The sequence below is a fragment of the Taeniopygia guttata genome, chromosome 1 (assembly GCF_048771995.1).
Source record: "Taeniopygia guttata chromosome 1, bTaeGut7.mat, whole genome shotgun sequence".
Lineage (NCBI taxonomy): Eukaryota > Metazoa > Chordata > Aves > Passeriformes > Estrildidae > Taeniopygia > Taeniopygia guttata.
The window spans coordinates 80432040-80455359 of NC_133024.1; the positions used below are offsets into that span (position 1 = coordinate 80432040).

At 36.0% G+C, this 23320-nt stretch overlaps 1 protein-coding gene across 1 annotated transcript in view; it reads right to left on the reverse strand.

Moving 5' to 3' along the window:
• Window positions 1–1305: 1305 nt before the first annotated feature.
• Window positions 1306–23320, reverse strand: part of NALF1 (NALCN channel auxiliary factor 1) — a 437334-nt gene continuing 415319 nt past the window's right edge. The window contains exons 2-3 of the mRNA XM_030276918.4: window positions 21375–21546; window positions 1306–9962 (exon numbers count right to left, since the gene is read on the reverse strand). Of these exons, the coding sequence (XP_030132778.4) occupies window positions 9667–9962; window positions 21375–21546 (468 nt within the window). The 3' untranslated portion in view covers window positions 1306–9666. The remainder of the gene's footprint in view (window positions 9963–21374; window positions 21547–23320) is intronic.

The window sequence follows — 23320 nt, forward strand, 5'->3', positions numbered from 1 at the left end:
GTTTTACTTTGGTTTACACATGCTCTGTTTCCTTTTTCTTATCCTCATGTGAAAATGGCCAGCCAGAAAAAAATATTTCATTCTGTGCCCCGAATGGTTTTATGAAAATAGGAATCACACTCGTCTGGCATTCACTTTATGCCTGATGATGTTGCACACATAAAATGAAACCTCAATACCCTTGCAGTAGAGGGGACCTTGACCATAGGTTTGAAACAATATGTAGTCTTCATATCTCCATCTAGGAAGCCTAATGAAATACTGTCATTGCTGGACCTCAGATTTTAATCTACTGAATCAGAGAAATCGATCTCCTTCACATTGGATGCTATTCATCACAAGGAAATCTGGTTTCAACACAGACATTATGATGTGCAGAAGGAGTTTGTATGTAGTACAGACATGTTTGTACTCTATATGTTGAAGCAGAACAGTTGTAGAGGACTTCATTCACCCACTGTAGGTACCTACCTGTGTGTACAGGTGGGTAGGGCAAAAAGTAGGTGGCTGTGAAGGTGTGAGTAGCAATCTTAGATAACACATCTGTGAGGAAACTGTGAGACATCTGGTTTATTTCCTCACCATATTTACAGCTCAGATTGTTACAAATGACATTTTATTTTCATTTTTTATTTGCTGCAGTACCTTAAATTAGATTAACTGAATTTTTGTTCAGGTTATCAGGAGGGTCAGCATTGATTTCCACAGACAGGTTGTTGTTGTTATCCAAAATAGTTCCTAAAACATTTGAAATCGGACTTGTAAACATCTCTGCACTCACCTCTTTGAACTGTGGTTTGGTTACCAATCCTTTTTGAGAAGAACTGATCCCTGTGCAACCAGATGGGCATGTACCTACCACCAATTCACACCCTCATTGATATCCCATAAGCAGTAAAGGAACATGTATTTTTGTAGATGTTGCACCATTGAAATTTGACGTACATCTTCTAAAAATTAAATGCTCTTTTGTGGATATTATTTTTCATTTCTTGTAATTGTATCCCCTTTGTAAAGGATCTAAGCTAAACAGCTGTAAAGTACTATTGCTGTGTTATACAGCACAGTCTGGAAAACCAGTTGAATGTAAGGAAATTACCTCAATCGTTATAGTTTTATCTATGGCAATTTATGAAATAGGTAACTGCAGTCCAGGCCAGAACATAAGTGGTTGGGCTTTTTAAACTATTTTCTTCTTGTTTTGAAAAGAAATTTGTTTAAGTTTAAGCATTATTTAAAGTTATTATTCCCCCCAACACCTTGGATTTAATTTCAGTCACAAAACCCTGACCCAAAAAGTCAGACTCACTGTTTGCATCTTTAAATTTATTCTTAGTAGAGCATTATTGTTAGTCTTTTTTTCACAATGTTCAACAGTTTCTCCTGTCATTTTGAAAACAAGTTTTTTCTGTGAGTCATTGTAATAAATTATTTCATCAAAGTTCTCCGTAAAAAATTAAAGATAGTAGTTGCTTAACTAAAGTTGCTATAATAATACAATATGTAATATATTATTACAATTTACAGCTTTTTTTTCTTTTCTTTTTTTTTTTTTTTTTTTTTTTTTCTGACAGGACCACATAGCCCTCTTTTCAATGCTAAGAATCATAGGACATTCCATATTGTTAAAAAACACTGATGCCAGTTTAGCCCATTTCAAATAAAATCCAGTCCTTAACTCTGAAGAAAGAAAATAAAAACAAATATCAAAGAAAAGAAAAAAGAAGATTAAACACAGTTAAATAAATCTATTTTTAACATGAGTTTTCTGTCATACAATTTGGAAGGAACAGAAGAGTAGAATAATTTTAATTGCAAATCTTTTAACAGAAACATATAATTTTTAGCTGCATAGTTCAATCTGAATCTTTAAAGGCCAAAAATCTGGTTTTGGACAAAACAAAGGGAAACAAGTGAAACCAAGCAGCTTCTGAACAGCTACATAAATAAATTGTCATTAAGGGTTAATGAAAAAAACCAAATATTATCAGAATTTTTAAATTTTATTTTCACTCATGGGAGTGAAAATATTATAAATCTTTTTCAGTCTTTCTCCTTGTATTTATAATCCTGTGTAAGTTTTTGCATATTCAAACCCTGAATGAAACTTGTTAGAGTTCAGAAAAAGAAAGGTCTATCAAATCAAAGCTCAAAGCTTTGGCTCAACATGACTTTTGCATAGAGCTGCAGCTAATTTGACCAAACCCTTGGACAAACCTTGGGAACATTTCAATCTTTCAGCTGATCACATGTTTATTTATCTTATCCATGTGAGTTTATCTGTGCTCAAAGGGACCTTGGGCTTTTCAAATCCTCCCTGAAGTCCATGAAAGGACTTGCTCTGAAACTGGCAGATTTTGATCCATGGCATTAATACTAGTTCCATCTAAATGAAAAGCATGAGTCCCATTGAATTCAGTGAACCTATGGACTAATGGTGAATAGGAAATGATGTGAGAACATCTCTCTGTGGATAAAAAAAAAAATTTTTTTTTATTATTTGTTTTGTGGTTTTTCATTATTTTTTTCTGTTTCTTATTCTACACGTATAGGAAATGTGAAATAGGAGAATTTTACCTCTTACCAAATGTACTTAATTTTTCAGAGGGCTACCAAGGCAAAATTATGTCCTAGTTCAGATTGGTGACACTGTCAGAGAAAGGGAAATGTGGAGGGAGGGAAGGAGAAAGACAATTCTTTTTTCTTTTGCCCTTGTTTTTACTGTTTTTCTACAAAACTATCAACAACTAGTGACTATTTTTCTTATTTATTAAGGTATGATATCTTCCAACTTATGTAGCTGCTCTGCCTTTTTTCAGAGTTTGCCTAGAAAACTGAATAGTAGCTTACAATAGTTAAGTGCCACTGCCACATAGGAACTTGGTCTTGTAAAGTGCTAGGTGCCCTTCATCATCAAATGAAAGAAGGAGAACTGAGCACACTTGAATTCCCTGTGGAAATTATAATGAAGGCTGTCAAAATTACATAATGCTACCAGATATTCTATCAACATTCCTCAGAGGAGGAAAAGAGCATCTCTTGCCTATACGTGTGTAGTAACCAGAATTTTGTACATTTGTACTAGACCAATTATTAGTTCATTTATTTGTGTCCACTGGAAAAACACTAGAAAAAAAAACAAAATTAATTTCTCTTTCTCATTCAATAAGAGTAGTCTGCTGATTAGAGAAGGACTGATTGGCGGTCACGGAAAACTCATTCACTGCATTCTAGATGGTATCATGTTGCCACTTCATCCTACACTGCATTTCATACAAAAAAGCTGGTGGAGGAGCCTGTCTAGTAAAAAACTTTCAGAAATGTGAATTCCAGGTAGATGTAGGAACTTCCTGGATGCTCTGAGAATGAGCCCAAGAGAGCAGGAGTAAAACAGGGTTATCCCATTCTGTGAAGAACACTGGCTTAAGTAGCACCTTCCTCAGGAGGTTCTTGGTTTGTATCACCAGTTCCTACTGTGTGTTATGCTTCATCCACCTTAATTCAGAGTTATATATCTGCCACTTATAAGACACATAAAATGTTGGTGCTGCAATGCTCAGTGTTGTCCTGACTAAATATACATTCAAATACTTGTAGTGATCTATGAAAATAAATCCCTCTGCTGCCTGATTTATCCCTTCTTCTGTCTTCAATTTCCCCCACTGCTAAAGACTCCATGGAAAGGTTTCTATGTCTTTGTTACAGTTGTCCCAGCTGGCATTCTAATCTTCATCCAGCTGTCCTTCTGGCGTGGGACATCACATCTTCTTTTATCTTGTCCTACCAGGGACAAAAAGTCCTGGCAAAATCATGCACGGGGTCAGCTGGGAGGAGTGTCTTAACTATTGCAGAGAGATTTGACAAAAACTGGTTGATAAATCCCTTCTTCTGAGATAGTTCTCAGTGTGAAAATAGCAAAAGGGTCTAGAGGTGTATGCAGCTGGCTTGCTCAGAGGGGTTGCACCAAAGCATGCTTATTATGTTTATCCTGTTTCAGCTGTTTGGGGTGTTCCGTGCACATACAGCACCTAAATCACAGTAGTGTTTCCTCTGACTTGTGAAATGACCCTGTGACTGAGGCTGAAGGGGTAAGCAGGCCATGCAGAAGGTGTAAGCACATGCCCCTCAGAAGAGGAAACTGGGTCACTTCATGTGCATCCAAGAGATGAACACAGTGTGAGGAGAGAGGGAGAGCCTAGAGTTTGGACTGAAATGCTGAAGCAGAGGCAGCACTTTGAGTGCAGACTGTCCTTTAGGACCCATGACTGAGACGGCCTGAGTCACCAACAGCCACTGGAACTGCTGGGATGAGGTCTGAGCTGGGATCTTCCTGTGTAACTCAATGATTTCAAGGAGAAGTTCAAAAAAATAACTAAACTCATAGGAGACAGTATGTGGAAAAAATAACCAAACATGTCCCTTTTGCCCAAATTATTTACTTCTTTATTATAAAATCTATTTCTACAGCTGAAATTCTACCTGGAAATTCACACTCCATAGTAAGGAATATAAATACAGCAATTTTGCTCTATTTTTTATAGGTCTTATCCTTTGGCATTTTTGTTCTACAGTATGCTGTATTTTTAATAATTGTAGAGAACATATACTTTTGTCCCTCTTTTTTGAAATAGGTCTATCTCTATATAGTTCTACGCCTACATATGCATCTTTTTTTTTCTTTTTTTTCTTTTTTTTTTAATCTCAATTGTATTTTTAAGAATTATAACTGTTTCTCGGATGGATTTTCTAAGTTGGCTAAGCCTTTGTTTTTTTTTTTTTATTTTCTCCAGAATGACAGTAGTTCTCTCTCTCTCCTTTTCCTCCAGGGAGACATCAAGCTTGTTACCATTTGAAAAAATACTGTTAAGTATTGGACACATAGAGGTGTTCAGTAATGTAATTCTCATGGTTGCTGTAGGAAATATTGGCAAATTATATCCCTCAGTTGATATAGTTTGTGCTCCAGTCCTATTTCTCATAAAATCATCTAGCTTTAATGAGAATTATCATACTCAGAACTAGACATATTATTTTTCCCAAGCTTTTCTAAAAGACTGCTGACAGCTGCTGAAAGATGACAGTCTCTTATTACCTCACAAGCTATTTAATTTCTTCTCCACAATGACAAAGTTTCTGGTAGTTTGTCCTCCGTGCTTATAGCTGAATTTTGAAACCACTCCTTCACCAAACTAATATGAGTAGACAATAATAATAAAAAAAGACCATTCACCATTAATATGCTTTTGCCAATTTCTTGTCAAGACTTGGCTAGGGCTGAACCCAGAGATCGATTTATGCCCTATGCCCATGAGCAATTCCTGAGTAGAGATTATGGGATAGCAAATTAAGACGTATATGCTACCATGATTTTTTTTGTGGGTGCATGCCTTTACCTGTACCAAGGCTCACTGAAGTCAGCATGACTCTGAGCCCAGCTGGAAGCCTGCCTGGGCAGGGCTTATCATGGGGCTGTGGCACTGATGGGACATACTGTGAAAGCTGAAGTAAGGACCAGGCACCTTCACAGACTCCTTGTTTAGATGAGTCTTCACATGTATCTTGAATTTTCCTAAAAACTAGGTCTACTCCACAAATTAGTTTTGCTTGTGCTTTGAATAATCTCTCAAGACAGGTTTCACTGCGTAACTTTGTGTGCATGTACTATCTTCAGCTCTCATGGTAGGCAGGTATCTTCTGTGCAGAGAGGCAAATCTTGCAAAAAGGACATTCATTATCATAAATGCAGAGAGAGCAGAAGACAATGCTTTGTCCCTCACTCTTTAATAGAAGAGTATAACTATATAAGATGAGAGTCACAACGTGTACCAGATGACACCTGCTATTTCTGCTGTTTGAAATACACCTCTCATTCTTTTATTCTTTCTTCTTTAAGCATGCAGAATAAAATTATTTTTATCTCTCAAGAAGAAATATCTTTGTTTTGTTTGTTACTATTGTTCCACAGAGTCTTTGGCAGCTGATGGCTTGGTTTCATAATTTATAGAACTAAAACTTAATCCCAACATTTTGTTGGTTTTTTGTCTTTAAATTATGGTGGACAGAAGGATAGCCTTCACCTGCTATATTAAAAAAAAAAAAAAAAAAGAAAAAAGAAAAAAGATACTGTCTCTTTAATGAAAGAAAAGCAACAATATACTGTATTACTGAATGCAAGTGCAATAAGGAATAACATATAGCTCTGGTTATGTTATATGACATTTGGCTTAGCAGTATTAACATATTGCACAAAATCTGCATTTTCCCTACTGTAGAAAATAAGACGATAAAAGACATGGGAAATTAATTTCTTCCATATGATCATAAAATAAATATTTTTTTCTTTTTCTTCTCATCAGTCATTTGCAGAAAGATTTTAGTGTTACTTCTTTGTTAAGCCAGCTCTTTATCATGTATGTATTAGGCATACAGTACAAGGAGAAATGGAACAAGATGGCAGTTATAGCAGTGGCAAGATGCAAATTTATTCTGAAAAAAAGTAATATGTGCACAATATCAAGCATGCTTAAGTTTGTGCCAGGAAAACTATTACGAATGAAGAATGGATGGGATGGAATTCTGCATCATACATGATTACATGTTGCTTAACTTCATAGAAGAGTCTTTGTCTACTCCTGATGTCCCAGGTGCCACCAAGAGAAGCTGCTTACCACACTGCTAGAGTGAAAATGGCAACAGATACCCCAGCAGTATTCCACTGCAATGTGACTCTTGGTTTCAGAAATTAAAGAAACAGACCTCAAAAAGATGACAGAGAAAATTCACAGACCATTGAACTGCAGGCACTAACTCCAGGTAGGGAGAGGGGGATGAATTTATTACATCTTGTATTTGGAATTGAAAGTCTATAATTGTTTTCTGCTTCATTTTCCCCAAGTTTAATTAGGCTACATTATGTATGTGATGTTGTCACTGTTTTTCCTCCTGTCTCTCTCATATTGTATGACACATGATTGAGTGTAGCCAAGCAGTGGAGGAGTAATTTTTCACTGACACCACTTGAAAACATTTTTATAGAAAAATGAGGGATGAATAATGAAGAAGAGCAAAAAAGAAGAAATAAAATACCTTAAAGATAGATCTCTACATTAATTCACTATGAAGCAAAAGAGAAATAATAAAAACTTTTCTTCAGATGCCGATTTAATCAAGATGAATCAGACTAGGTGCTGTATTGGTACTGTGTAAAAATAGATGACAGTGAGTAATGGTGTGAACAAAAAACCATGAGGAACATCACAAAAATGGATGTTGGATGGCCTTTGCACAGCAGAGGTAGATAAAGGTTATAACAAACTGTTTACTGACCATATACACTTACTAGAATTAAGAGGTCAGTTGAACAAGAGCTCACCTAGTAAGAGCTTTCTCAGTAGTGTGACTTATCAGCTGTTGTACAGTACCAGAGCACTGCCCAGTTATTGCTCCATCACTTTTCAGTAACATTTCTGTCCTTCAAAAGTCTACATTCTACCATTAGTTAAGGCTTTTTCTTTTGCATTTCTACATTTCCCCCCAATTTTGCATCAATTCACTGCAATTAATACATGTGCCTCTAAAAGAAAATAAAATAAATAAAAAAGCACCATGTTTTATTGAACAAAATATAGCATGTGCAAGGAAGGGAAGGGAGGAATTATAGAAACAAACCAGTGCTGAAGAATTTTGCATTAGCTGGTGCTTTTTGTTGTCGTATTTGCACAGATCATTTTAGGCTCCTCAGTCCAGGTTGTAGCAAAACACTATCAAAACAAATACTCTTGCAAAATATTTGAGCTTCGCAGCTTAACATTTGCATCTTGAACCGCTTAAGCAGCATGGTTATCTTCTTTTTGTTTTTCTCCAGAATTTAACAGACCGTAAATTGTATACAAAAACGCATTATGCACCAGTGATTAAATGTTCTTACAACATTAATATTTATCAAGGGGTATTTCATAGCTAGAAAGTAGGTAACTATATTTTATTTTCTAAGAGAACATTTTCTATATAGTTTTCCTTCATTTCCCAGCTACACAGCAAACATCTCTAAAGTGCACTTCCCAAGTGTAGTTAGAGAATAGGAAGGAATGTAAAGTTTTTAAAAACAGCCCTTATTAACTTTTCCTTCCATTGATTCTACTGTAAACTCTAAAAAGCCTTTTTAAAAAGCAAATTCTCATACACTCAGCAGGTGAAATGTTCCCACAAAAAATAAAAGTAAACAAATTCAAAACCACCCCAAACAATGAAAAACCAGCATATTACAATCTTTTCTCTTGACTACTCATATCCTAGTATATATTTACTGTTTTTATTGCACATTTATGAAAACGGTTGTCCTATATATTAAAAAAAAATAGTTTCTTTATCTGTGCTAACACATTCTTGTGCATTCTTAATAAACTAGTTACTTTCAACAATATGTAGGTAATAGAAAAACAATGGAATCAAACCAAGGAGATAATTTGTATTGTAGATGTTAAAAGACTTCTAGTGTAATTCAGTTGCAAAAAAAATAGTTGAATTTTGGAAGTTCTTGGCTCCCATTTTTTATGGAAAGCTGCTGGTTGTGTGACAGCAGGAGAACTCAAAATATGATTCACAATGAATGTCAATCCTTCACCTCCAATATGAAGGCTTCCCAACTATTCAACTTGCTGAGCATAACTGGTTTTACTTAACATATCTAGAAAAGGCTGCTCCTGTTCAACTGACCAGTGAGAAAGGACTGGACTTCTTCAAAACGGGTATTAGAGCAACAGTTTGTTATATAGTTCTTTATACTTTTTAACTGTCCGATCCCACCTTGTAAGGAGAGCACTTGTTTGTTCAGCTAAAAGGAACCCCCTTCATGCTCCTTTTGGGTTTGCTCAGTCAACTGTTTTGTGCAACAGTGGCAGAGGCACACTGGAATTGTGTACCCATTCATTGTGATTACACAGACAGAAGCAAATGTGTGTTGTCTGTGACGGTAGATGGGAAAGGGAAAGGAGATGAATGGTTCCCATGGATAAGAGGACAGTAAGGTTTGTTTGGGGTTCTTCTTGTGGTTGCTTTATATTTTTTCTTTTCTTTTTCTTATTATTTTATCTTTTTTGGTTAAATTTTGTTTTGTTGTTATTTTTGTGGGTTTTCATTGGGGTTTTTTGTGGGCTTTTTTGGTTTTTTTTCCTGTTTTTTTCTTTTTTTTTCCTTTTTTTTCCTTTTTTTTTTTTTTTTTTTTTTTTGCTATGTCATGAAATCATAGCAGTCATTCCTCTAATAGAAACTGACAGGACATAAAAGACAGAACTATCAGATGAACACACACAATGACTAGAAATATATCGACAGAGAAAAGACTTAATTTAGCTTTGAGAAACCGTCCCAAAAATAAAATCCTGTATTAACAAGTGCAAAAAACCAAACAAACAAAAAAAAGAAACTCCAAACATTAAAACACAGTGTATAAAATGGTGTGAGAAAGTTAAGTCACCAAACAGCCTTTTAGTCAATAAAAAGCTGTGTTTGTGTGTCCTTGTTGTTTGGGTAGAGGCCCATTCTTTTCATTTTACCCAAAAGGTCTTTCAAGAAGAGCTCTGAGGGTAAAGCACTCAGTCCTTGCTATTTTTGACTGTAGTAATTTGGGCCTGTTGTGTTTCTATCATGTAAGATGAATCCTTTCTTTTATTCTTCATTGGTTGAATTATCTTCCAAAGTTGTTATGCTTCCAAAGCCCAGTCCTGTTGAGTTCTGTGCTGCTGAGACTGTAAGTACTGTATGTAAGAGAATTAATACAAGAACACACAGTTTAAGTCTGCTGTTACACAGTCTTGATGCTGATGAAACTGTGAGCGATGTCCTGTGACACATTGTTGAGCCGCTTGTTTTTATAGTCCCTTTGGGTTGATGATCTGATAATAGTCCCCATCTGACATCACAGCATTCTGGTTCTGCATTGGTTGGATAGTTTTCATAGAGCCCTGTAGGGTAAACACAAAGGAAAAATAAATACCAGGCACAAAGATTGGCAGAAATAGTAGCTTGAAGGAACAGCTGACATTTGGTCTAAGCAGCTGAATCCATATCTTTGGGTGAGACTGAGGCCCTCAGAAGTTCTGTCATTCTGTCTAACTAGAGATGTTGAACAGGAAGCAGCATCAAAAGATCATTCAGCAGAAGTATGACACTGAGCATGATTGTGTAATGAAGCAACATTAAAGAGCAATTGATATTTGAGTGATAAGGATGTTCTTCCTTTTTGGGAAGAAACAACCAATGATGAAGTAAGAACTAATCAACCAGGATGTTTCCAAAAAATTTGGACCTCGAAATTCTTCCTTCAGTATGTGAGCACATAGACAGGCATGAAATAACAAATAAAGATGTACTGATGATATTGGCTATTTTGATTTTCAAACCTATGTAAATTAAACTTCATTACAGGAACAGATTCCAAACAGAGCTGTTCAGAACCTGTTTGTTTATCCTACCTCATCTGAGTTCTTCCAGCTGGATATTGCCTTCAACACATCCCAGAGGTGAAAACAATCTGTCCTTGCCACACAATGATTTGATTTCTTGATGTTTGTGATTATACAGACATGCCATTTTTACATTTGAACTTTACTGAGTTCAAATGATCTGATTATGACTTTTTGAACACTAAGAGGAACTGTATGTTTTTGGAAATTGCAAGTGTTCTCTGCATTACTATATAGAAGATTAACATAAACAGAGTGTTCTGTTTGCTTCACACATACCTTTTCCTCTGGTAGCTTAAAATAAGTGAATTTGGCTATTTAACTAGTGTTCAAATGCAAGAATACCTAACATAATGGACAAACATCTTTTCTCCTTTTAAGCTGATCTTAGATTAAATTCTGCAGTAAATAATATACTCTGTGGTAGAACTAGGTTTTTCTAGGAAAAAAAAAATCTATCTGTGATGAAATATTAGGATAGTGATTTTGAAAGCAGCTTTATTTTTTGGAACAATAATTACATTTTCTCCAAAATATCACAACAACAATATTACTTTGGAACAGCAATTTAGGTGTAACATTCTGAGGCCCAGGTATCAGATTTCTTGCACTTTGTGAATAATCTGTAAAGAAAAGCAGTACACCTTATGACATGATAAACCTGAATCCTTTGGTTCCTGCTTCCATAAACAAAAAAAGTGTTAGGTATGTTAAGATGCCCAGGTTGACGCATTTTTACATAGTTGACACAATTTTCTCCTATGTTGTATCTGAGTCCAAACAAAGCTCTATTTTTTTTCTGGATTTAACCACAGTTTTAAAGATACGGCAATGAAAGCAATTTGTTTCATGTTCTGCAAATTCAGAGTTTATCCTATGCTAAACCTGACCAATTTTTCCACTTCTGCAGTCAGAAACTTAATGCAGCACTCCAAAGGTTGAAAATTATTTCTTCTCACTCTGGATCATAGCTGGAAGAATAACATTTTTATTTAAGAAAATCTATTGCATTTTTCTGGGAAATTGTTCACTGAAGGTGTAATAAAACAGTCTTATTTTCTGAGACCTGTTTTTAAACATTGCAACATACAGGCAATGCCTCCCAGAGCAGGGAATTATGATTTGTTCTGTGAACTGCAGCATCTCAAACGATTAGTAGTAATTGAAGAGAGACAGAGAACGGTTAATGCTTTGATCCCACTGAGGCTTGTTTACTTTTTAAACTATATTTTCTGCTTTTCTTGTTACTGGAAAACCCAGACGTTCTTTGAAATCAAAGCTATGCATATAAGTGGGCAATCAAAAGGTACTTAAATAGCTCATATGCACTTACTGAATTATAAATAAATTAATGACTCTACGTTCAAAGATGAATTGAACTTTTTCCTTAATGTAAAATCACATTTCTTCTTTATTTCAACTCAGCAATTGAATTTAAGTTTTGAATTTGCAGTTACATATTAAATAAACAATTAAATACAGAGCCACTATTCATATGATAGTGTAGAAGATTAAGATGAATTCAGTAAGACCTTTTGTACTGAACTCAGGTTCTTCACAACATACTTGTTTGTATCCATAAATATAAGCTTTTGTCCCTTGTATCTAATTAGTCCATCTATTAAGTCAGAGGTTTACAAATGTGTGATTGATCTAGAAATCCAGGTAAGCTGGCTACATCTCTTTGGAAAATCAAGGAGAAAAAAACAGTTTGTTCTTTTATCAAAATAGTCATAGAATCATAGAATGGCTTGGGTTGGATAGGACCTTGAAGATCATCTAGTTTCAACCTCCCTGCTGTGTGCAGGGATACCTTCCCCTAGACCAGGTTGCTCAAAGCCACATCCAGCTTGGCTTTGAACACTTCCAGGGACGTGGAGTCCATGGCTTTGGTGGGTAACCTGTTCCAGTTCCTCACCACCCTCACAGTAAAGAATTTCTTCCTAAAAATTCCTTCCTAATATCTGATCTAAACCTGCTCTTTCAGTTTGAAACAATTCCCCTTGTCATATCATCATTCAGTATTTTAAAAAAGTCTTTCTCCACCTTTCTTGCAGTCTCATTTCAAATACTGGAAAGCCACAATTAGGTGAGCCAAAGCCTTTTCTTTTCCAGGGTGAAAAACCATGTTTCTCTTAATCTTTCCTCACAGGAAAAGTGCTCCATTCCTTTGATGAGGAGGTGCCCCTCCTCTGGACTTGTTCCAACAGGTTGATGTCCTTTCTGTGCTGAGGACCCCAGAGCTGGATGCAGTATTGTAGGCGAGATCTCATTAGAGCAAAGTAGAGGGGCAGTGTCACTTCCTTTGCCCTGCTGGCCATGCTGCTTTTGATGCACATTTGGCTTTCTGAGCTGTGAGTGCACATTGCTGGATCGTGTCCAGCCTCTCATCTGCCAGAACCCCTAAGTCCTTCTGGGCAGGGCTGCTCTTGATCTGTTCATCCCCAGCCAGTTTTTACATCATGGGTTGCCTTGATCCAAGTACCTTGTACTTGGTCTTGTTAAACCTCATGGGATTCCCATGGGCCCACTTCTTCAGCTTGCCTAGGTCCTTCTGGATCCCATCCTTCATATATGTCAACCACTCCACTTATCTTGGTATCATCTGCAAATTTACTAAGGGGGAACTTGATCTCTTTATTGAGAAAGATATTAAATGACACTTCATTGTAGAAGACCACTCGGTTTGACAGGCAGGACTGGCCCTTGTTGAAGCCATGTTGACTGTCTCAAGCCATGTCCCTATTCTCCATGTGCCTTAGCACAGCTTCTAGCATGGGATCTGTTCCGTGATCTTCCCAGCCACAGAGGTGAGTCTGACAGGTTTGTAGCTCCCAGCCTCTTCCTTGACCTATCAACTTTAAACCTTTTAAAAGGTGGGTTCAATGTTGTCCTTTTTCCAGTCGCCTGGGACTTGACTTGATTGCCATGACTTTTCAAATATCATAGAGTGTGGATTGGCAACTACATCAGCCAATTCCCTTAGATATCTGGGGATGTAACTCATTGGGTCTCATAGACTTGTGTACATTCATGTTCTTCAGGAGATCGTGAACCCAATCTTTACTTAGAGTGGGAGGGGTTTTAGCTCCAGTCCACATCCTGCTGTCTGTCCAGTTAAAAGATATAGGAAGAGAGGTGGCCATTCAAGATTCAGGCAAAACTGTTGTTGAGTACCTCAGCTTCCTCCTCATCCATTGTTATCAGTTTTCCAACATTGTTTATAGGGATACACCTTCTTTGGCCTTCCTTTCCTTGTTAATATATGTATAAAAGCCCTTTTTTTTTAATTCTTTGCATGCCTTTACAAGTTCAGTTCCAGCTTCTTCTTGACTTTCCTTGACCCATCCCTACATAACCTGATTTCATCTCTATGATTTACCAAGTTTACCTGTCTTTGCTTCTACTGCCTGTGCATTTGATTCTCTCCTTTTTGTTTGACTGATATTTTTGTTTAAATATTAAATAAATGGGTATAAGAAATAAAAACAATATTTGTACCCACCAACCTATGAAGGCTTCCCCCTTCCTCTCTTGTCTTTATAGTTCAGTTTGTAGACAACATTATTTTATATTAATTGGATGTTTGGTAACTATATTTCTGAGGCTGACCAGTCAGCTGTTACTGGCTTGACATGTACATTGCTTTTCACTTAAAATTCTCAGTTCTGTGTCTCCATTTCCCAACTTTTCCCAGCACTCAGCCATATTTCATCAACAGAAATCTTAGTCCATATGGAAGTACTTGGACCTTTATTATAATCAAAGATCTCGAATTTGCCAAGAAATTTTCAATTTCAAACCATTCTCCAGACAGATACAGTATCACTCACAAAGATCATGCAAAAGTTCTCTCTTTTCTTTGTAATCAGATAGGTTTTTTAAACATGAAGATAATATTTTGGTGATCAGCACAGAAGTTACAACTGTAGGGACTGTGTGTTACTAATGCTGTTGCAAGTATTATACTGGTTCCACTGAGATTGTCAATGGAGACATGAAACGAGAAATCCTATATGGCCTGCTCAGCTGAATCAGACTGAAAGAAAAAGGAGTGACAGCATGAATATCATATTCACTTTATAGAATGTTCCTTGGGGGAAAAGTAGCAAAGCCAAAAAGAGTTCTTATACAAAAATTGAAATCAAAAAGACTGTTGATGTATGCATGGTCTGCTGATCAGCTAGAACACCATCTAACTCAGAGACTGCTGCGGTTTCTGCCTGAGCAGTTGCAAGAAGAAGCCTGTAAAAGCAGTGGTTGCATTCCTATGACTCTTCTCAGCACTGTCAGGATGTGTGACACTTGTGGCTGAATTTGAATCTGCAGCAGTTGGTCTGACTTGGCTTCTTGATTTATTTGTAGAAAAAGAGTTATGGAGCCATAATATTCTGCATTATGGGAAACTGGTCTGGTTGATATATGTGTTGTCATTGCTGGATAAGTATTTGGGAAGCCACAGAAACAAAACAGATCTTATGATATGTTATGCTTTTTCCTCTTTTGCTTTCTGTAGAACCCTAACCTGTGTTCATTTTTCACATAGATTTCTGATTATTTTTGAGAGGTGTATGAAGTTTCTTGTGATTAAAGAAAAGACCTTGAAACAAGATAAGTGGATGTAGTATACCAGAAGTTTTGAATACTCTATTTTATTGTGAAGCCCAAAGTAAATAGTGTCTGCCAAGAGTGATCCATCCAGCATTGACATCATTGTATCAGTGAATGCCAGCACTCTGCATGGCATTTCTGTTTATGAGGAACTATTTCTGAGATTTCAGTATTAACATTTTCTAGCTACGGAAGTCAAGAGAACACATTAGATATTATTTGACTAGATTTCACTGCTTTTGTACAACTGATCTGGAAGCCAGAACTTTTTGATCTTAGCCAGATGGTCTTCTCAATTTCTAAATTGCTGGGTCTGTGACACATCATGATGATAAGACATGTATTTTATACCTTTCACATTAAAAAAAAAAAAAGAAACAAAATTATATGTAGAAGAATATTGAAGATACATAAATTATTCTTTATTCAAACAGATTATTCTTAAACTGCTGAATAAGACTCAGCTCTTTTGAAAAGGCTAACTTCTATTACTCAATTCCAATTGTTGAAGGAAATCTGGGTTGGAGATCTGTGTTGTATTTTAGGATATTCTTATCACTATATGTTGGTTATTATTTCAGATAGTTGTGCCATGAACATTTTCTTATGTGTATGTGCCCACATCCAATAAGAATTCATAATGTTTCTTCATTATATATTTCTTATTATAATTTCCTAAATTATGCATAGGGTTAATTTCCTGCTGCTGATGTAAATGAGTGTTACCCCTCTAAAACTGAGCTGCTGCAAGTCAGACAGATGAGTAAATAGCTGACTCTCAAAACTATACAATGAAGATTTTTACCTCTACACTTTTGAGATACAGGAAAACTTGCTTCCAGAAAGCATTTGTTTTTCTCCAGTTCCTCTCCAGTTTTGCTTCTATATGTAGAATCTTTGACCAAAAGTATGTACTACTGTGATATGATAGAAAAGGATTACACATATCTAAGTACTGTGTCACCATAGAAAGTCTAAGGATATCAATAAGCAAATTGTCTGGGTCATTATTATAGGAGAAGAATATTTACAGCTAATAAACCTGTTATGATATGGGACCTCATTCATGAGAAAGTCCCAATACTCAAGACTAGAACAACACTAGACTCAAAAACATGAGCTATTTAGTTGACAGATTTTGCTGCAAAAACCATGTCAAATTTTCCCTGTAAGCAGGTCCATGGCTCGTAATGATTTAAAACATGCTTATCAAACATTAAAGTGATTTGTCCTGCTGTCTGCGTTAGCTTAGCATTTTGATATTTTAGGACCTATTAAGAGGTGCAGACAGGAGGCAAATGACACATTATTATAAGATATTTTTAGAGGAAGAATTTGGATCAAATATATGGGTTTTATGAATTTGCCAAGAACAACATAAAGCAGATTGAATTCAGAGGGATTTTCTCTTCTTGAATTGTTTTGCAAAATAGATAGATTGTATTCCTTTCTATATATCACATTTTTTCAAGGATATTGCTTTTCAAATTGCACTGAAATCAGGGCATCTGTTTTGAAAGAGACACACTATAACTAAACCTGTTGGTGAAACCCAGTCACACATCTGCCCCATGAAAGGAAGCTGCATTTTACAGAATTTCTCCTAATACTTTTCCTGAGCTTTGCTAGTCATCAAACTTCTACAGATTGATGAGAATTCTCTGTAATAATTCTTACTATGTCTCTAGAAACATTATTGTGTGCTATGAAGCATGACTGACAGTGTTATTTCCAGTGAATTTGTTACTCTAAAGGAGGTGGAGTTTCCATGGAAGTGTTACTTTGCACGGATCACATAAACATATGTTACTGTTATTTGCCAAAAATTGATTCACACTGTGTTCCAAAAAACTCAGATGTTAATCAGAACACATTAAATTAGGAGTCTAAATTAATAAGAACTGAAAGACATTAGTGATTTAAAGCACCTGAATCACCTGTCTACTTACCTCTTCTGTCCATTTACTCTCTCCTTCTGATTCAAAAGTGTCAGAAGTCTGTTTAACACAAGAGAATAGACAAATTTGATTCCCCTCTTGATGGCAGAAGACTCATTCTGATGGCACTGGTCTTTGGAAGTATTAAAGAGTGTCATGCTACTTTTGGAAGAAGTTAATGCAACACATCTCTGGCTTATTGCTGCTCACTACATTCTCTTCCTTTCCTTTGAAGAGGAACTCTCCTTCTCCATTAAATGCCATGACATCTATTGTACAGGTAAAGAGTGTGAGTATGTGGCTGGGATTTCTGGTCTGAGACTTGATGCTGGGTGATGGCCCTGTTATGCTGCAGGACACAAAGGGACCATAAGTCATGGTCATTTCAAAGAAAGCTCTTAAGACACAATTAGCCCTAAGTCTGCACTCTAAACTGGTCCAGACTTGGCAAGTGGACAGCAGTTTCTCCAAAAGTCAGAACAGGCTGTATTAACAAGTAATTTTGGGAATATGAGAAGATCTGTACAATGAAGCAGCTGATACTGAGTATCCATGTCATGTCAATCCTAAATGTCTCTGAAGGGGTTTTTCCTCACTCTAGCTCTAGTGCAATTTTGTAGATCAAATGTGCATTAATGGTTGGCATAGGGTAGTATGACGCTGTAGCCCATTTAGTTAAGGAAGAGATTACTACATTTACAAGAGAAAACAATCCTGCTGGTATGAACACTGTTTTCTTAGAAGTTACAGTTAAAAACCTTGACCTGAAACTTCGCATGGGACTAATTCACTGTAATTTTACATGCGTGTGTATGTACACCTGAAAACTATCGTTATCTCCCTCAAATGAGATTCTGGTTTGCATGGGCAGTTCTAGACAGCTGATCTGTAAAAAGAAATATTGGATAAAACCACTGGAAACTTTAGTCATATGGATATGAACTCCAAAGGTCTAAACTGAAAGTAATCACTCCGTTTTAATGAATCTGAAAACCAGCAGGTCACAGCACAGCACCTGATGGAAGGATCAACTTTTTTCCTTCTATGTCCTGGAAGAAAGTGGGCAAGAAGGGAACACTAAATTCTTTCTACCTAACTGCATATTTCCATAATCAGAGCCACACTGTGATTCTGATTGTTTTGATTAATCTCTTGAGTACTTTCCTTTGCACTGCAGTTGTTCCACACCCTCATATGCATTTCTACAAAAGACAAGTTCTGGTGATACTAAATGAGGATAGCATGCTTTCTCCTTTTCCTATTATAGGCTTTCTTTGGAGGTGATCAAGTTAGACATTCTCAGGCTAGAATACATGTTACTTACTATATGAAGTCTTTATCAATTTCCAAGAACTTGTTATTAATCAATATTATAAACCACAATTTATTTTATTTTTAATTTAATTACAAATGTAACTATGACTGAAGTATTTATTGGGGAAAAATAGCCAGTTCTATGCTGTTTTCTCATCATGAGAACCTTCTAAGGAAGGGTAAAGCCCTTGTTATTATATCATTTCACAGCCTCCAGGGTTTGTTTTTTTTCAGACCCTAACACCAGAAAAATCCTGGCCTGAAAGAAAAAAAAAAAATTGTGGGTCCCCTGTTGTCCACCAATGCTGCCATGTCCTCATCTCCAGCAGATCTCTGTGTCCTGACTTACTGCTGTGGTAGGACAGGATTGAAAGGGGAGGTGACAGCTCCTACTGCCAGGGCACCTCCCAGCGTGGAGTATGGAGCCACACTAACCTCTACCTGTCTGCTATTGGGAAATTACAGGTAATGTTTTTGTGCTCGTCCTGAGCTCTGGGCTGTAGTCAACACCAAATAAAATCAGCTATCCCTTGTACACTTTTTTTTTGTTACTTGACATCTAAATAGTAAATAAGAATACCTTTTTACCTTACTCTTTCATGTTTTTCTCATGAAGAGACAGATCAATAACTAGAAATCTCAGGTTTATGCCAAACAGAAACATAAAAAAAGTGCAGTAGGAGATGCCCCTCAAGACATGTTTGACCTTCTTTCAGCTGTTTTTTCTTCAAAAGGATTTCAAGTTATCTATCACAAGCTATGCTGGGGTAGAGTGTTTTGTCTGCTTTTGAGCTCACTGTATTTGAAGGAAATAAATCTGTTTTCATTATGCTGCAGAGAGGTATAATTCTTCATTCCTGCAGCAGATTATAGTCTAATTTCTCATTGTTTAGTGACAGGAAGCACTCTTAAAATGAGCTGCTGCTTAATAAGGGTTAAAATGGGTCTGTATTCCAGACAGAGTTTGAATTGCTGCCTCATACCTGTCCTCAACATCTTCCCTTGCACACAACCCTCTAGGGTCAGCATACTGACTCCCATATGTCTGTGAATACAAGCTCTACTCTGCTACTGCTGGGTTTGGGCTTGAGAGGACAAAAAGTTCAATCAAATATTTGTTAGTGGACAGCTGAAATGAGATTAAAGTCACCCAGATTTTAAGTGTCTGCAGTAAGACCCTGGTGTCTAACAGCAGCTACAGCAAATAGAGTACAGCCAGCGATGTCAGCAAGTCCTCTTGTCAGGTGCAGGTGCCTACTCAGGGTGAGTTAAATGGCTCTCAGCTCTACTGACTACACCAATGATTCTAGGGAGAGCTTAGTCACAGAGTTTATTTGTAAATACCCACATTAAAAATACCTGCAACAAAATGAGTTTAATCCTCCCCTGAAGCTGCTTTTTCATCCTAGACTGAGAGATGTCACCAATCTTTTCAAAATCATCTATTCTGTGTGTTTTAGGAAGGAATTTGGATTATAAATTATACTAGGAAAATGAAGAGATGGATATGTATTTCCTAACATATTGTCTGAAATACATGCCAAGATGATTTTTTTGCTGTTGGTTTGGTTTCTTGCCATTGTGTATGTGTGTGTGTATGCATGCATGTACATGAACATACATATAGATTGTGTACTTGCGGTAAATAAAATTTTTCCTAAGTCTCTAATTTCTACTATACTACCTTAAACAGGAAAATAATGTTCATTTGCTTACTGCATATGCATATTGGAAAGCTATTAATTTAAAAAAATACATTGAAGTGCTAAGCATCTTATTGATGACTCAAAATTGTAACTAAGCACATTTTTTGTTATATTTCCTTTTGCATATGGATGGATATTGCTTGATTGTGTGCAATAGGTTTAATTTCCAAGAAAAAAATCCAATAAATTAAAATCCAGTAAATTCCTTGCTACCAGAATTACTTTAAATCTAAACACAGGGTATAAGGTGAAGTGACTTGGCACGATCCTTATGCCTGCATCTAAGATGGTATACAGCATTTATGGACTTTTATAATTGACTCTGCTTTTAAGTAGCTTACCTTAGATAACTTATTTACTATCAAGATTTCCAGTGGAGCCCTAATTTAGAGGTAAGTTGGCATGATCCTTATGCCTGTATCTAAGATGGTATACAGAATTTATGGATTTTTATAATTGACTCTGCTTTCAAGTAGCTTACCTTAGATAACTTATTTACTATCAAGATTTCTAGTGGAGCCCTAATTTAGAGGTGAAGATAGTTTAATTTCTGATATTTGTATGAGTGTGTCAAATGATCTAAATGTTCAAACTTTTTTATCAATTTATTGGGAATAAGTAGCCTGAATATCTTCAGGATTCTCAGATGATGGCCTAGGCACCGTAAGTCTGAAGATAATATTGGTTTAAGCTGAAATTTTGTGTGGATGACTCCCATCTATTCCTGAAAATATATCTCTGGTACCTGAGATATACATTAACAATACTTTCTAAAATTAAAAAATATTCATAAAATGTAACCAGATTCAATAGGAAACAAATAAAAATCAAACAAAGTTTTTCACAGGTGAACAAGTGATTCTTAAATGTCTTTACTACTGAAAGATATTTTCTTAAACACTTTTTGAGAGATGCTGCACAATTTTGAATGCTGTGGTTCAGATTCTTGATCCATCTGGCTTGATCCATAAGGATGCAGGCAAACAAAGGTGAATATACTAAAAATTTGACCCACCTTTTCTCTTTTTTTTTTTCTGAATATTGCATGACATGCAACCTCTTTATTCTGAGTATTACATGACATGAAGTAAAATAAATCCTCCACCAAATAATGAAGTGTAAAAAATAACCAGAATAGTTTTTTTTTTTCTAGAAATTTTGTTTTGTAAAGCTGATGACTGGCAGGCTGTATCATAACTATGCATTACTAGATCTAAGGTCAAATCATAGCACCTCTAAGAAATCTTTCTGATTTGGAATACCTTCAGGCTCTCAGCGTTAGAGCTAAATCCATGACATTTAGACTTACGAAAACAAGTGAAATTGGTTTTTCTGTACTATACCTGTACAGATGAAACTTGATAGTCCTCCATAGATGACATCATCATTGTCTGGTAATATAAAGGGACACCTCGTTTGAACCTCCAAACAGTATTGCTTGCAAGGAATTCTGTTGCTGCAGTGAAACTGTGTGACTTCAAAATACTGGGAACAGAGCCAGGCTTTGTAGACGGTCTGGAAAAAAGAAAAGAACCAGAAATATAGATGGATGACAATAGCACTGTCATTATTAGAAGAACATACTGTACTGCACACCTACATTAAGGCTGCTTTTGGAAGAAAATTTTGAGAGAATATCACCTGGATAGAATATGCTCTTAACTTTTGACTGTCCTCCCACTTCAGAAATGAAAAATCCAGAGAAGTCATTTAAAAGCAACAGTTATTCAGGACTAGGCTTATGCTATTATATTATCTTGTTTTGTAAACAGTTATGTCTCTTAGATGTGACTTTTTATTAGGACATGTGCATGCATGGAACACAGCCCTGTCCCTGTACCACCATATCTCACCAAGTGAGATTGTAATCTCATTTGAAGCTTGACAAGGACAAATTTATAAAAGTGCCTGCAAGAAAGAGTTGAAAGCTGGGCTCAGGCCAAGTCTGTCTTTATATCATCTAGAGCTAAGCTATCAGGTTGCAATAGATGGTGCTGCTTCCCTTACAATAAAATCTTATCCAGTCCACAGCATTATTAAAACACACATTAGGGTACCTGAACACCAACAGCTGTAGACTAGGGGATAAATCTGCCACAGTGAAAACCTATGTGTACATTTGGGTTCTAAAAGGAGCACTTTAAAGATGTTGTCATTGGATGCTGCATGGCTATGGCTGCAGAACTTGTGATTATTGCAATTATTGTCACCATTTAAACAGAAAAGTAAAATACATGTGCTGATTTTTTACTACCTTTTGTCTTCCAAAGAATGGTGTATGTCTTTAGTACTAAACTCTTGTGGACACAGAAACATTTCATGTAAAATTAGGTTGGACACCAGGCTACAAAGGTGATAAAAAACCTCCATGACTAAGTACAGAGAGATTTCCTTGTTCCCCATTTTATTTATACATTTTATAATGTACTCCAAAACAAATAATTTATTTGTTTTGGAGTACATTATTCATTGCCTAGATACTCACTCTCTAGGTTGTTACATAACAAAAATAAATCCTTTTTTGTATTTTTCAATTATCTGAAAATCCTAGTAACTATCTTTCATTAAACATAGACTGAAAACCAATATAGTCATCTCATAATTTCCATTATTTCTAGGAATGATGTAATAAAAAATAAAACTACAGATGAAATTTTTAAGCCGAGGAAGCTAAAAAACCAACACCTGAAATGACCGGTCTAGATGAGAATTTGGTTTGAGCTCAGTATGTTTCGTCTCACTGGTTGTAATTTTATGAATGTCAATAGCAGCCTAAATTGCATTAATATCAATGTAGTAGCCCTAGAATCACCAAATTTCTATTTTAGATAGTTTGCAACAGTGGCAAGTGTTAAGTTGCTCGGTGATACAATGAAGCCTTTATTACTAATCTATGGTATGTGATTATCTCTTTAAAGTGGTTTTTACCTACTGCATTCTGGAGAACATGTTCTTTTTTTTTTCATTAAAAATTAAATTTTAATTGCTTAAAAAGGTTTCTTATCCACAGTAAATGATTAATGAGAAGGAAGACAAGGAGATATGTGTGTCTTTTGTTCTTAAATAAACTTTTAACCAGAAAGTGTTTTTCCTACTGTCATTTACATCACCCACCATGTTTCAGTTGCTTAACTGACGTTTGCAAAAAAAAAAAAAAAAAAAAAAAAAAAAAAAAAAAAAAAAATCATAAAATATACTGAGTTGGAAAAGTTAAAGGATCACTGAGTTCAACTCTTGGCCCTGCTCAGGACCATCCCCAAAAGCCACACCATGTGCATTGTCCACACAC